This window comes from Xenopus laevis, chromosome 1L (genome assembly GCF_017654675.1).
Source record: "Xenopus laevis strain J_2021 chromosome 1L, Xenopus_laevis_v10.1, whole genome shotgun sequence".
Taxonomy (NCBI): domain Eukaryota; kingdom Metazoa; phylum Chordata; class Amphibia; order Anura; family Pipidae; genus Xenopus; species Xenopus laevis.
The window spans coordinates 132,207,174-132,223,614 of NC_054371.1; the positions used below are offsets into that span (position 1 = coordinate 132,207,174).

The following is a 16,441-nucleotide window of genomic DNA, read 5'->3' on the forward strand; positions in this document are numbered from 1 at the left end:
ACAAGATAAATGGCTTGACGGTGACAGACACAATTTTTAAAAGCTTGGAGTGTCTTGTATGTTTATTTTTGTCTTGCAAAGTGTGTCTGTTTATTGTTATGTCTAGTAACCCTAATCCTGCCACTGAAAATCTGGAATGATGGGAACCTTGGGTTTTCCAGATGAGGGATCTTTCTGTTATTGGAATCTCCATACCTTAAGTCTGCTAAATATCATTTAAACATTACATAAACTCAATAGGATTGTATTGGCACCAATATGGATTTATGCAGCTTAGTTGGGATCAAGTATAAGATAAGATACTGCTTTATTATTAACAGAGAATAATTTGTTTGTGTTACTGTTTACAGATTATCTGACATAAAGGAAAGGGCTAAACAGCTCAGTGAAGAACAAGGAAGGCTAGATATGGATTTGGAGGAACACCAAGGTACATTTTTTACTTTCATTACATTTCATTTGATTTTAATTGTATTTCATTTTCAGAAAATGCAGGGGCAAGATAGGAGTAGATCATGTTTTCAACTATTGTGTTGTCAGTAGAATATGTACTTAAATATTATTGCATATAGTGGGTTGAAGTGCATACTTAAAAGAAAAGGAAAGCCTGATTCATTGGGGGTGCAAATACGTTATGCACCTCCCAGTGGATCCAATCACAATAAGTTTTTTCCCCTGGCTGGGGCTCCTTCAAGTAAAAAACATTATCAGGAAAAACATATTTACCTTTCTCAGGTGATGTAGAGTAAAATAGGAAATGTTTCAGTCGACTGCATATGAGCAAGCCCAAGCAGGGTGATGTCTAGTAGTATGGTAAGATGATGGCACAATGTTCTGTTTTTTTTTGTTTTTTAACAGTCGTAGTATGTACTTTTGTTTCTGCAAAGTAGCAATGGCCCACGGAAAAAACTTTTATTTATTGTGTGCCATTTCCTTTAAGGTGAATGGGTAATAACTTGTCAGCACTAAGATGTGAAATATTTTTACAAAAAAATACTCTGCCCTACTTACAGTTTGTGTATATAGGAAATGCTGGGTGCATAAACAGAGGGCTTCAGACCTTCAATTCCTTGTACTGTATTATTAGATTGTACTGTATTACTGTATTGTACTGTATTATTGTAATTATACATCGTGCACATTTTCTGTCATATTATGTCATTGTTAGTGTGCTTAATATTAAGGGGCTTAATTATTAAACCTCAATTTTTTTCTGGTCAACTTTGTAGATGGGAAAACTCGAATTTTTAGAGGAGAATAAAAAAAATTATAATTTTTAGAGATTTATTATACCCCAAAGCTGCTAAAAATCCGAACTCCAGCTAAAACCTGTGGAAGTCATGTAGAAGTCAATGGCAGATGTCCCTGAAGGTGTTCCTTGACATTGTGATCTGTGCTGATTTTTGTTCCATAATCTGATAAATTTGTTGTCGCGGTGACAGTTCGGTAAAGTCGAGTTTTCAGAGCGTCAGTTCGAAAGAGTTGCATGATTCGAATTGAAGCACAATTTTGTCACAACGTTTTTTCATACTTACTTTTTCAAGAATTATTGGTAAATTAAGGGGATTTTTTTTTTTATTAGAGTTATAAAAAGTCGAATTATAGTAGCTCCAGTGTGTAGATGAACACAAAATTCAACTACAGTTGTTAGGCCACAGCAAGTCAATATATTAATAGGTAAAGTGCCAGGCCATGGCTTTGGTAACTGCATGCACAAGAATACATACTGTATCATCCATAGGGAATTCAGCAGCTGCAGAGTTTAATGCATAATGCTCTAAATTCTGTAAATTGAGATTTAGTAACTTTGTTGCAAAAAAACAAAAGGTACAGTGTAGCTTTAAACACTGCATCACTCCTATATACTAAGTGTGAGTATTTTCTATGAAGGGGTAACAAAGGTTAAATGCTTTTACCATGCTTTTTCTGCGCTGGAACAGGTCTTTCTAACACAGAAATTATTCAATTTCTTTTATGTCATTTATGATCCACATTGATGCAAATGCTAGAGCAATAGAGGTTGCAAATTTGCATCATATTGTACTCATTAAAGAGATACTGACACCAGAAATTAAAACTTTTTTACATCTATCATAACATTGTCTTTGCATGTGATGTATAATTTTGCCATAAAAGTATTTGCAGATGCTTTTACAATACACGTCTGATCCCCCATGTTCCTCTATGAGGTTGTTGCCATATTTGAGCTTCAGTAGTCTGTTAGCATTAGAAATTGTAACTGACATGTTGAGAAGGAACAGTCAGGTTTAGGAACTTCAATTAGCAATTACTTACAAAAACAGATCAGTGAAAAACGATCAACATAAGCTATAGGTAACTTTTAATGTACATTAATATTTTGAAGAATATTTTTTTTACTGTCAGTATCATTTTGAAGATGCACCTGTGCATGGGGCATGCTTTGCTCCTCGTGCAAAAATAAAAAATCCAGTTTGAGGTGCGGAGAGATGTGCTGGTGGTTGTAAGCAAAAGACAGAGGAAAGAACCCTGGGGTACTCCACTAACAACACTGGTCTAATTGTTCCATTTACCACCACTCTTTGTAATATATCCTTCGGCCAGTTCTCCATCCAAGCACAAACACTGTGTTCAACTATTTTGACAAAATTTTAAAAGATTTTTCTGACTGTCAAGCAAGTCTTTAGTAAATTAGAGGTCATTCTAACTGCTGATCCTTCCTTTTAGTAACTCTGCCCCTGTGAATTTATGTTTGTGCAACTTGTGTAACTTATTACTCCTGTTTCCTGTGAGGCCTTTTTTGTCTATTTTCTATTGCTTCTTTCTCGTGTGGAAATGCTTTGCAGACGGTAAGAATATCTAATACAAATGTCATAACTAAAAATCTTCTGCATTCTAGTCTAGCTGATGCCATGATAATAAACACTGTAAAAAATTGTCTAATTATTAACTAGGGAAAATATTATTAGCAATCATTTCTTCAGAGCAAAAACTTGTTTAAAATTATTGGGCATATGTACCAAAGAACGAAACAGAGCTTACCACAGTCTGTCAGATGGAAAATTCTGCCACTTTATTAATTTCTAGGGGCATGCATAGCAATCAGTGAAAGGCCAACCTTTAATAAATGCTCCTGAAAAGTTCCATAGAAATGAGAGCAGTTTCCTTTCCTTTTTGCAGACTGCGTTGAGCTCTTTTAATGCTTTGTTTAAAATGCCCCACATTTTTTAGCTATACATTATGAGTATTTTCACTTGCATGAAAAAATATTTGGGTAGGTTTTTGATTTAATCAACTGAAATGAATTCTGGGTAAACTTGAAACAGTTTTGGAGACGGGTTATAAACCATCACTTTTACTGAAAGAAAACTTCTTCCCTTAAAGGAAAACTATACCCCCAAAATGAATACTTAAGCAACAGATAGTTTATATCAAATTGAATGACATATTAAAGAATCTTACCAAACTGGAATATATATTTACATAAATATTGCCCTTTTACATCTCTAGCCTTGAGCCACCATTTCGTGATGGTCTCTGTGCTGTCTCAGAGATCACATGACCAGAAATACTACAACTCTAACTGTAACAGGAAGAAGTGAGGAAGCAAAAGGCAGAACTCTGTCTGTTAATTGGCTCATGTGACCTTACATGTGGTTTGTATGTGTGCTCAGTGAATCTTACGATCTCAGGGGGCGGCCCTTATTTTTTAAAATGGCAATTTTCTATTTATGATTACCCAATGGCACATACTACTAAAAAAGTATATTATTATGATAATGGTTCATTTACATGAAGCAGGGTTTTACACATGAGCTGTTTTACACAGTATCTTTTAATAGAGACCTACATTGTTTGGGGGGTATAGTTTTCCTTTAATAATTTTTCAGTATGGTCTTATGTTATTACTCTCCATAAGAAACTGACCAGAGTTGGGAGTAGCTAATTACTTGGCAGAAGATTTATCAATGGTCGAGTTTGCGAGGTTTTTTTTATACCTCGAATGAACTCACAACTCGAATGTTTTCTAATTTATGAATTTGGGGTGAAAAACCCATATAATGCTGCCAAATCCTTTGTTTTTACTAATTTGAACTGATCTTCATACAGAAAACCGATTAGCCAACTCATGATTTTAGCTACCCTGATCTTAGTTTTACCATTAGAGACCACATGTAAAATTCTAATAATTTTTTTAAGGAGGAAAGGGAGCAGAAGGAATATTCTGTAGACTATAGGGGAAGCCAGTAAGACATCCTACAGCTGCAAGGAAACCCTTGCTGGCTGTCCCAATGGACATTTCTTATTGTTTCATTTCACCACATTAAGGAAAGAGGATGCGGATACAGATGAATTAAGTAAAAATGCATCCTCAGCAATCATCATCTTATTCATACATCAGCATGAGATACTTACACATGTTAAAGGAGAATTGTCAAGGAAATAAATGCTACTTTGTAAACTAAGTGGTTTTTAAGATATAATGCTTTTGGAGACAAGTGCCCTGTTTGTTTTAAAAATCTGGCCAAAATTTGACTTTAGCTCAAGTTAAAGGGTTTTGTGCTGTCAGATTAAGTTTCATTATAGATATCCAAAATGTAGAACATAATACATTGGTAGATCTTGAGCTGGTGATCAGTAAATCTCAGCTGACCACACTATAGACAATTCAAAAAATTACTTCACAAATTAGTGTTTTTCATTTAAATACAAAATTGCATTTGCCACTGAGCCCTGATGTGAAAAGTATGCCTCACATTGTCAAAGTCTGGGCATCCATGCATAACATTGTAACTTCTTTTTTGTAGGCGAGAAGAAGCAAAAGTATAAAGAACTGAAGAAGAGAGAAGAAAGCATGGACAGTAAGTGCCAACAATAATTTGTGTATTAGCATGTAAGCAATGTCATTCGTATGGTCTGTGAATTAATGAATTGCATAAGGTTATTGAGACAGATGTGTCTGTTTAGTGCCTGTTAACTTTTTGCACTGTACTGACCAGCTTCTATTTATTTATGAAAGGAACAAAGGAAGTTACAAATTCATTTAGAGATTAACCAAAGACATTTTTTTTACATGTTAATGTTATATGAATTAATCCAGTAATTTTTCTTATTCCCAAACACATATTTACTTGTAGTAAAATACCTTAAACCAACACATGCTGACTTATTGCACAATTATAATACATAAAAACTGCCAAGAAAATGTAATACAATGTGACTTATTCTTACTAGGAATATTTCTCCAGCTCAGTATGGAGTAACGAAGAATTTGTCTGCAGCTCAGTATGTTTGTTTATCTATATTGCTTCCTTTAAGACTTGTGTTTTCTCCTTAAGGCACATATAGCTTAACAGGAAATTTCAGTTTCTTAGTTTCCTGCCTTTTCGTACATCCTGCAGTCACAGTGAATGGATTTTTTTTAAGATATCAGGAAAAGTGAATGGTATTTAACTCATATTTATATGCTGGCTATACAATTCTTAAAATCCAGCACAAAAGAAAAAAAAGTGTTTGGGATGTGCTGAGGTTAGGGATTCATCCAGGATTTAGGTCAGTATTTGGCCAAATCCTAGCACTTTTTCTGGATTTGGCTGTCAGCTAGATGACTGCGCAATTGATCTAGGCAGGCTGGATGCAAATAAAATATGGCACCTATTTTTTGCATTCCTACGGTTGATGTCATAAATGGACCCATATGTTTCACACTTTAATAAATATGTGCCATTATTTCTGTATTCTGGGAAGCTAAAAAAGGAATAGCAAAGGATAGAAACTACTTTTAAAGGCTTTGAGATAACTTTTAGTATGATGTAGACAGTTATATACTGAGATAATTTGCAATTTGTTTTCATTTTTTTATTATTAAAGGTTTTTGAGTTATTTAGCTTTTTATTCAGCAGCTCTTCAATTTGCATTTTAAGCAATCTGGTAACTAGGGCGCAAATTACCCTAGCAACCATGCATTGATTTGAATAGGATATGAATAGGAGAGAGTCTAAATAGAAGGACAGCGACGTCCATTTGAAAGCTGCAAGGAATCAGAAGAAAAAGACAAATAACTATAAAACTATAAAAAATAAATAATGAAAACCAATTGAAAAGTTGCTTAGAATTGGTCGTTCTATAACATAATTTATAAGTTACTTTAAAGGTGAACCACCCCTTTAACTGCAACTTCATTTACAAATAACAGTGCATTTTAGAAAGTTGCTTAGACTGAAAATCTCTCATTATGCCCCACAAAATTGTTGCTGAGTAACAGTTTAAACAGAAAATCCATAAACAGGCTTACTGAGCTGCTACTAGAAATAAGTGTGGGACATTTTAGAAAAAATAAACCAAGAAATGGGCAAGAATAAAATCAATGAGACATTATTGTATGATTTATCATGTGAAAACTTATGGGAGAGTTTCAGTTTGAGGAGGAAAAGACTTAAATAGTTTTCATATGAGCTCTGCATATAACTCTATGGGACAATCTGAAATTGAATAAGGAGATACCACTTTATCTAATTGAGTCAAGCCCAATTTTGGCTATATTGTATGTCCATAGAAGATATATTTATGCATACTTCATAAAGTTTGTAACATGAAATAATCTTAGGCTGTTAGTCACTGTTTTTTTCTATAAGGCCAGATTGAAATCAATGAGAAAACTTTATTGTATGGTTTATCCTGTGAAAACAGAGATTCAATTTGAAGAGGTAAAACTTTTTTCTCCTATTTCAGTACATTTTTTTTCCTGTAGACTTCAGTAGAGTTTTATGTAGTAAACAGTCAGATAAGTTTTTCTGATTGAATTGTATCTGGCTCTATGGAACAATCTGAAGTTAGGAGATAAGTCTTTCTCATCTATATGAATTTGGCCCAATATTTGTATATGAGGTATATAAGATGAATGCACAGCCTGTTTCGTAAAAAAAAGTTTGCCCTGATTGCAGCAAGGGAGTTTGACAAAACTCCCAAAGACAAAATCCCAAAGGATAGATGTCATTAGAGTCAATTAAAAATTTTGTTTTTTTTTTCCATTTAGAATTTCTCTCCAACTTTGAGGAAAGTAAGAATCAAGACCATGAACGTAAATCAGAAATAGAAGCAAATATTGTCATCGTTTTGGAACATACCAGCAGGGTAAGTTTCTAAATGCTCTGTGTATTACAGGCCCAGAGACTGAACAGACCTAAGAAGCATATCTATAAAAATGTGTACAAAACTGGAATTAGTGAAAAAAGTGTAAAATCGGGAGTAAAGTACAATACACAGCTTTATAAATACAGTACAACATCTATACAAATATTTTATACACCTGTATAATTACACTGCCTATGTGTGTTCTGTCAAGGTCTTGCAAGGAGCTTATCCCACTAAGTTTTATTAGGATATCAGTATTGACTTCCTTGGGGTTCTATCAATGACATGCCTTGCACTGTTGAATGTATCCTGCTATATACAAGAACACACAGGCAATATCAAATATGGTAACATTGAAAACATTTGACTGTATGCAGAACAGGTAGGATTCCTATTGAAAATAGCCTTTGTGTTGCTGAACTACAGCTCTTAGAGGCTTTAACTGTTCATGATTTTATAGAGCAAATTGTTGTGTATTTGAGTATACTATACTTATTGTGTACAGTGTGTGTGAGTTTTTTTTTACATTGTGTGCTTTTTAACATTGTTAAAGCTTCCATTAAGAATTTTCCATTTTACCCCAGAACATGAACAGAATGAAGCAGATATCAACTGTTACTTCTGAAGAACTTCGTATTATGCAGGAAGACCTTAACTTTAAAGAAACTGAAATGCATAAATCACAAAGTACAGCCAAAAATCTGACCGTTGGTGAGTACCAAATAATTTTAATTATAATAACGCGGGGGGGGGGGAAGTTGCCAAATTGTTAGCAGTGGTCTGGAGGTTCTCAAGTTAGCAGTTATAATTAATGGGGGGGGGGTTCATTGATTATAATCGCTAACTTGAGGCCCTCCAGACCAGTCCTCCCTCTCACTGAAAACTGAAGCGGCTTCATTTCATTTTCATTTGGCATAATATTAGTCCACTGGTACTGTAGTATTGTTCTTGAATATGTCCCAAGGAGACCACACCTCATTATGCAAAGCTAATGTTTCTTCCAGTCTTCTTTAAGTCTCTGGTATAGTTGGGGGACTAACTAGTTGAGGGCAATAACCCAAAGTGCTGCAGCCAATATTTAGGATAAAAGGTCCTGTGAGTACTTGAAAGGCAAGTGCAAGGTAGGCATATCAGCTCTATTTATGGGGAAGGTGTTATTTTAGTAAGGGGTATGTTTAAGGTTATTTGAAATACTCGAGTCCAGAATGTTTGAATTATCTTGCAGTGCCACCAGGCATGTATATAATCCCCTGGTAATTGACAGCCACGAAAGCACATGGGTGATGCTATTGGAATGACTGTATGTTTAGAGAAAGGAGTAATGTACCACCTGGAGAGTACTTTATAGGCCATTTCCTTTATGTTGACATTGAAGATTACTTTTTGTAAGTTCACATTTTTGGCTGTGTATTGTCCTATATAAGCTAAAAGGAGAGCAAACACGGGGTTTCAATTTCAATGTGGCTCCCCCTAGTAATTATGACTTCCATGAGTCGACCCATTGGATCACTTGCCAGAGATGGGCCAGAACATCTGAAACCCTTCATGGAACAGAAATAATCATCATTCAGTATACGTTTTTATTTGAATTGGTGAGCATTGATCTGTTCAGATATTTATCTGTTCAATAGATTGTTCAATGATCCAAACAAACATGAGATGAGTTTACCATAATGTATGAATACAGATTTATACTGAAGGTTTGTTTATTTAGAACGTTTTACGGTGTTTCCATTGGACAGTCAGTGATTTATTTACATTCCAGTCATCTGTATTTTTTGGCTTATTTTGATAATTTTATTGCACCCAATTTCCCAGCTGTAATCTTAGTTGCTGTGGATATGTGGTTTGGAGTTCATAGAGTTACTGTAGCTGTGTGCTTTTTGTGTGCCTTGGGTGATCAAGAAGACTTTCATATGCATACACAGCTTTTTTGCTCACCGTATGATATGTGCTTTGTGGGCACTTAAAAAGGGACATTTATTTACTGAATACAAATCTGTAAATATACAAGGTTTAATTTGAATCTGTTTGAGAGGATTGTTTTGTGGATCGTATGCATCCAGAAAAGCATGATACCCCAAAGTACACTATACCTAGCACTCTGTTTCCCCCTTAGCACATACAAGAATTACACCCAAAACTGGCTGCACAGCCAATGTCAAAGGCAGTTTCATAACTGTCACCTATTGGCCGAAAGTAGTTATAAGAACATATTCACTTTGTTTACAGTCTATGATCTGATATTGGTGCTCAGGTGGGTTTATTGCTTCCCTCATGCCTTGGCTTCTGTTGAAGGCAAATGTGAGTTCTCAGTATGTAGTTTGACACATTCACTCCAAAGTTGTAGCATGAATTAAAGTCTAGTGTATACTTTTAACTTCCCCCATCTCATGTACTTTTACCTCATACACTAATATGTGGCCCCCTTCCAGATAGTTATTGGAACTGCCATGCTATTTATAATCAAAGCAGCTTGTTAAATTGTCTAGTGGGCAAGTCATTGCAAACCAATATACTGTAGAATGATTACTGTTAACAAGCGCCTAGACTAGAAATAGTTTTTCTCAAGAAACAAAAAAGTATAAAATGCATGTTAATGTTCACAAAATTCATAATGGATGAATAGAATATCCCTTGAATCACTACTTTTTAAATTGCTTCCAGTATCCTTTAAATCTGTAGCATAGCTGAAGATTTTAAAAATAAAATAAAAGACATTAGGGCTGTAGAAGAAAAAGGAAACTGAGAAGAGTAAACAAATTCACTGTTGCTATTGTTTCCAAGATATTTTTCCTTCGGTCACGAAGCTTGGTCGCAGGCAAGATTGCTTTGTACACACCTTCTGCTACTTCAGTGCATATCTAAAGGAACTGGGTTGTATCCTCTTCCTGACTGCCATTATTTATTTATTAAAAAGAAATGTGTAACTGCAGAGTTTTCACTGTGATTAGAAAAAATGATAAATTAAACCCTTGGCATTTTGATTTAAAGGAAAACTATACCCCCGAACAATGTAGGTCTCTATAAAAAGATATTGCATAAAACAGCTCATATGTAAAACCCTGCTTCATGTAAATAAACCATTTTCATAATAATATACTTTTCTAGTAGTATGTGCCATTGGGTAATCATAAATAGAAAACTGCCATTTTAAAAAATAAGGGCCACCACTTGGGATTGCATGATTCCCGGTGCACACAAACATACCAAACAAACTATACTTGTTAGGTCACATGAGCCAATTAACAGACAGAGTTTTGTCTTTTGCTTCCACACTTCCTGTTACAGTTAGAGCTGCAGTATTTCTGGTCAGGTGATATCTGAGGCAGCACACAGACCATTATGAAATGGTGGTTCAAGGCAAGAGATGTAAAAGGACAATATTTACTTAAATATATATACCAGTTTGGTAAGATCTGTTGCTTAAGTGTTCATTTTGGGGGTATAATTTTCCTTTAACTATTGCTGTAAACTCTAGTATGAAAGTCAAAGCAAAAGAGTAAGCCTAATGGCTTCAGTCACAGGACATTCCATGAACTCATATTCAGGGTGGTGACAGGCAGACAAGGATGTTTTATCTCCTGCTGACCACTGTTTTCTGCTGGATGGTATCGAGTTGTGGGGACACAGTATACTGTATGATGATTGGGGCTATAACTGCTAGGGTCAGTGCTACCAATATTACAAAGTTTAATATCAAAGCACAGCAAAGGAGAGTGTGTGCAGAACATGAAATAGATTTTATGTTAAATAAAAAAATATCTATTGTCTCTCAGAGAGTCAGCGACTACAGCAAGACTTAATGAAAGTGGAACAGCTGGAGTCCAAAATAAACAGCGAGCTGTCGTCTCTGAAGGAAAAAATTCAACATATGACTGAAGATGTAAAGACATATAGTAACTTGGATGCATTGAGAACCTCTGCAGAAGAAAAGAAAAACGTAAAGCATTTCTTTTTTAAGGTTCTTTTGTTGGGTCAACATCATGTTGCTATTTAGCTGCACTAGTAGAAGGGCATATTGCTAATTTCCTTGTAGGTTCCACAAATCTGCCAGTCAACCAACATAATTTTCAGATCAGGTTTTTTGGCTGAAATGGATATAGAACAAATGTCAGACTCTATTGCCAGCCTGTAGCACTTCTGTTTGCCATGAGCCTTGCAGTGTCCAGTACAATACTGTATGCACACAGAAAGCCCACAGTGATGATCCCCATTACCCACCACATTAAATAATTTTATGTAACATGCTTTATTTCTCTACTAGCATGAATTTGTAATTGCTCCAAGACACCAACACACTGCACACAAAAGAACGTTTTTACACACAAGTCCTTTAAAGGAATTCTTCAGTATGGATAGGCTGTGCAAAATAAAAAATGTTTTCAATATATTTAGGTTGACAAAAATGTAATCTGTAAAGGCTGGAGTGACTGGATGTCTAACATAATAGTCAGAACACTACTTCCTGCTTTGCAGCTCTCTTGGTTTCCACTGATTGGATACCAGACAATAAACAATCTGTGACTTGAGGGGGGGCACATGGGTCATAACTGTTTGCTTTTGAATCTGAGCTGCATGCTAAGTATCAATTGCAAACTCGTGGCACTTCAATTTCCGAAATCGAAGCGCCGCGAGTGCATTGGTGCTGGCGTTTTCTCATTATTGTAGGGGGAAGGCAGTTTGGGGAGATTGTTGCCCCGCAGAAGAGGCGATTAGTCGCCAGACGACTAAATCTCCCCAAATCTGCCCGTGTGCTAGCTCCCTTAAAGTCACTGACTAACTCAGAGTTAGAGCTGAAAAACAGGAAGTTGTGTTTTGTTCTGTTATATAAGTCACTCCAGCCTTTATACATTACATTTTTGGCTAACTAACTATATTAGAATTTTTTTTTCATTTTGCACACCCTATCTATTTACCCAGTTTTTATTTTTACACTGAACTGTTCCTTTAAAGGTTTACAAGGGGCATTGCAAAGAACCACAAGCACCAATACTTAATGGATCCTGATGTTTGCCATAGGGCTAGATTTTCTTTCCATTAAATTAATCCTACAGATTTCCAGCAATTCCTGCAACAATGTGGTTCTGTGGATTCATTTCTCTCTGCTGACATCTTTCTTTCCCCGTCTGTTCTTCCCATTCTTAGAAACTCCAAGAAGACAAGGTAATATTATCCAAGTGCAGAGATACTTTTAAGAAAACAATGGAGCAGCTGAATTCTGAATATGACAGGCTGAAGTCTCAGTTGCAAGAGAATGAGACACACTCTCAGGTACTGTTTAAAAGGCTCTTTCTCAGATTGCATGCCGCCATTAATTCATTAGAAGCATGGGTTCACTAGACAATTTATTAAATAAACCCCAGTTACCAAGAATAGACATATGCTAGTATATATAATTTGCTACCTCACAAGAATTTTGATGGATCTGTGGAATAGACGTATGTCAATTCCCCTCAGTATTACGAATGCAGCTTTGTGTATTCTGCTTAGGAGCACAAGTAATAAAGAAGGAAGGGGAGGTTATACAGAGACATTCAGTGGAATCATGCCTTTTCTTCAAAAACTTTTGGATGGCAAGAAAATTAAAATCTTGTAGAAATGCATCCTGGATCATTGTGTTTTCAGTTTGAGTGTCATAATACAAATTGAAGTTACCATAAACACATGTTTATATACAGGTATATTGTTTCTAGAATAAAAAAGTTTTTCAGGACAACAAAACTATTTTCATTAGTAATACCCTCATAATTATACGAGAAATTTGTACCAATTTAGGTATAAAAAAAGGTATAAAAGAAACAAAAACAGCATATAAAATAGGGCTGCACTGAATGCATTTTGTTTGCAATTCGGGTAGATCCCAAATATTTCCCAAAGAATTCATTTAACTCCTGGACCAAATCTGAACCCCAAATTTGCATATGCAGGATGTTAATCTCAACATTGTTTTAGAGTTTTCTTTAAATAATCACTTTTCTTGGCTTTCAGCTCACAAATTTGGAAAGGAAATGGCAACACCATGAGCAAAATAACTTTGTGATGAAAGAATGTATCCTTTCCATATAATTATCCACTAATGAAGAAAGTGTCACAATATTTAAATTCATTCAATTTGAGATCATGAGTTATTTCTTTTTACATAGGGGCAGATTTATCACAAAAGTGAGTTTAGATCTTAATAAATAAAAACTCACTCACATTCTATTCATTCCTACACGATTTTTAGAACATATTTATCAAATGGTAAGTTCTAACTTTCACCTATTGATGAATACAATTCTAAAAACTAGAACGTGGGTGAGTTTTTATTAATTAACCTCACATTTTGATAAATCTGCCCATATAATATGAATGCATCTTGTTTTTTTGAAGGGACAATGTGACTTTTTTATTGTAGTGCTTAAGTGTAGTATTATTATTCATTTAACATAAAACATATATACAGGTATGGGCCCTTTTTTTAGATAAGGGATCTTTCCGTAATTTGGTTACGATACCTTAAGTCTACCAAAAAGTCAGTTAAACCTTAATTAAACCGAATATGATTGATTTGCCTCCAATATGGATTAATTACTTCTTAGTTTGGATCAAGTACAAAGAAAATCATTTTTAAAAATGTCTATTTTTTGCTTATATTTTTTGCTTTGGATAACAGGTTTCCAGATAATAGATCCTATACTTGTATACATATTTAATAAGCACTCTGGATAGCTATGCTGTACTTTTCCTTTGCTGAGGGGTTTATAGGCTCAACATGTATGGGCAACAGTATTCTGACTTTATCATGTGATACATTTGCTTCATTGTCTTGTAGTTAACTACAAATGGTGAAAGGGAGGATTTCAGTGATGTCTGGAGGCTTTGTAGCTAAGCCATTATACAGGAATTTTGCATGCTTCACCCAAGAATTAGGGGGGGCTGCACCAATGAGGCGAGTTGGGCGTTGTTGGTGATGGGGTCAGGATCGCCCCTGCCAAGAATCATTCCGTGTGCCTAGGTATGATGTTGTATTTTGAATAATGAGTAAGTGAAATACAAATACAGGTATGGCATCTGTTATCCGGAAATCCATTATCCAGAAAGTTCTGAATTACGGAAAGGAAGGCTCCAATAGACTCCATTATAATTTAATAATTCAGATTTTTAAAAATGATTTCCTTTTTCTCTGTAATAATAAAACAGTACCTTGTACTCAGATCCAAACTAAGATATGATGGAAGCAGAACCAGCCTATTGGGTTTAATTCATATTTACATGATTTTAAGACTTAAGATATGAAAATCCAAATTACAGAAATATCCATTATCCGGAAAACCCCTAGTCCAGAGCATTCTGAATAACAGGTGCCATACCTGTACTTAGCATAGTTATTATGTTATTATACAGGAGGTGATCTGGCACTCCACCCTGGCACTCCACCCACTTTAATAACATTCCTTTTGATTCCCAAGTGATATCTTTGCCATGGACTAATCAGAAAGTCCAACTGTCACTGGGAATTGGAATTTGATAACTGCACATTGCATTCTTTTTTGTTTCTATTTTCCTTAAACCACGTTTATTTAGTTATTGCTACAAAAAGCCAAGAGAGCAACTATGGGAATGTGATGAAGACTGTAACTAAACAAATTGCTGAATATAATAAAATTCTCACAGAATCCCTACAGAACTCCAGGAACTAAACCCAAGCTCTTCCTTCCTGCAAACAAGCACGTTCAGCAGATCAGCTGTTGGCCAAAAGATCATCACGAAAGTTTCCAATTGTAACACTAAAATAATGAATTCATATATGCATACAAATAAATTCTTTACCAATTATTTAGACTTGTGGCTAGAACTCCATTCGTGGTCATCTGCTGTAGGAAAGCAAAGGTGATCAGATGTTATTCGCTGCCTTAATAATTGTGATTTTTTTTTTTAGAACCTAGAAAAATATCAGCACAGTTGTACTTTACACAGGTATGTACTCTGCCTAAGTTACATATTAGGCATATCCAAAAATGATATTTTCATGAAGAAAAGAACTTTCATTTGAAGCAACGTAGGGGGTTCTTCACAGTCAGGACAGTGAGGTTGTGGAATGTACTGCTGGGTGATGTTGTGATGGCTGATTCAGTTAATGTCTTTAAGAATGGCTTGGATGATTTTTTGGACAGACATAATATCAAAGGCTATTGTGATACTAAACTCTATAGTTAGTATAGGTATGGGTATATAGAATTTAATTAAAAGTAGGGAGGGGTGTGTGTATGGATGCTGGGTTTTCATTTGGAGGGGTTGAACTTGATGGACTTTGTCTTTTTTCAACCCAATTTAACTATGTAACGAACTATGTAACTATGTAACTATGTAACTATGTTAGCATGTTAGACAACACAAAAATATTTGATTACTATTAACAGGCGTTTAAATGTTATGTCCTGCTATTTCCTGTTTATTCCAAACATTTAGCATCTAGCTATTGTTTATTCAATTAGCAATCTTCTCCATGAAGATCAGTGGTTTACAATGTGTTTTGGCTTTACTACATTTTATAATTAGTAAGGGCTATAACATAGCATCTAAATGGTCCCACTCCAATTATGGAAGTTTCTCAAAAGCAATATAATATATTGAATTTAACGAAACACACCGACTCCCAAAACTATTATGTTTTGTCTCATATGTTTAACTGATGCATGAACATCCTGTTACAATCCAAACCAGTTGTTCTTTGCTCACATTTTTCTGTACTATTAGATAGTGTTTCAGGTGACTGGAGCATCACCATGTAATGGAACGATTTGTTGCTGCCTTTGTTTCGCTTATAGTAGAAGCTGTTTATACAAGTTCTGAAACTATCTGGCAAGATTACAGCTAGGCATAGGTTGTGACATATAGTAGACTGGCCAAGTGAAGTATAGGAAAAGGAGTGAGCAAGGCCAGGATGTCCCAACAGCAGGGAACAGGGACACACAATCTGACATAAGTGGACACTTCATACAAACACTAAAAGTGATTATTGTGTTGCTCGGAATATATGTGTTATAGCTACATATATATCTGCCAAAACTCCAAATGATACATACTGGATCACAGAATGGATTCTGTCAGGAAGGAATTTGGTGTCAAAGCAAAGAGAACAGCTGCCATTTTTTTAAATTTTCAGAGAGGAGTTTATATTTGCAAGGGTGCACATGTTTCAGTATGGACCCTAAGGGGTGCAGTTGTGCACCCATCAGCTCCAACTTCAGTAACCTACAATTAGCTTTCACTAGTCCGATTCAGCTTATATTAAAGTAATCAAATACTTTTGTGGCATTGTTTGAGGGGAATACACTTCATG

The 16,441-nt window shown here is 35.2% G+C and overlaps 1 protein-coding gene across 3 annotated transcripts in view; it reads left to right on the forward strand.

The window, feature by feature from the left end:
• Positions 1–14,934, forward strand: part of ift74.L (intraflagellar transport 74 L homeolog) — a 42,730-nt gene extending 27,796 nt beyond the window's left edge. For 2 of the 3 annotated variants that reach the window (XM_041582716.1, XM_041582709.1), the window contains exons 13-21: positions 351–430; positions 2,826–2,828; positions 4,788–4,841; positions 7,016–7,113; positions 7,698–7,824; positions 10,893–11,056; positions 12,262–12,387; positions 13,105–13,165; positions 14,683–14,934. In XM_041582716.1, the coding sequence (XP_041438650.1) occupies positions 351–430; positions 2,826–2,828; positions 4,788–4,841; positions 7,016–7,113; positions 7,698–7,824; positions 10,893–11,056; positions 12,262–12,387; positions 13,105–13,165; positions 14,683–14,798 (829 nt within the window). In that variant the 3' untranslated portion in view covers positions 14,799–14,934. The remainder of the gene's footprint in view (positions 1–350; positions 431–2,825; positions 2,829–4,787; positions 4,842–7,015; positions 7,114–7,697; positions 7,825–10,892; positions 11,057–12,261; positions 12,388–13,104; positions 13,166–14,682) is intronic. The other variant, NM_001095800.1, reaches the window with a different exon arrangement.
• The last annotated feature ends 1,507 nt before the right edge of the window (positions 14,935–16,441 follow it).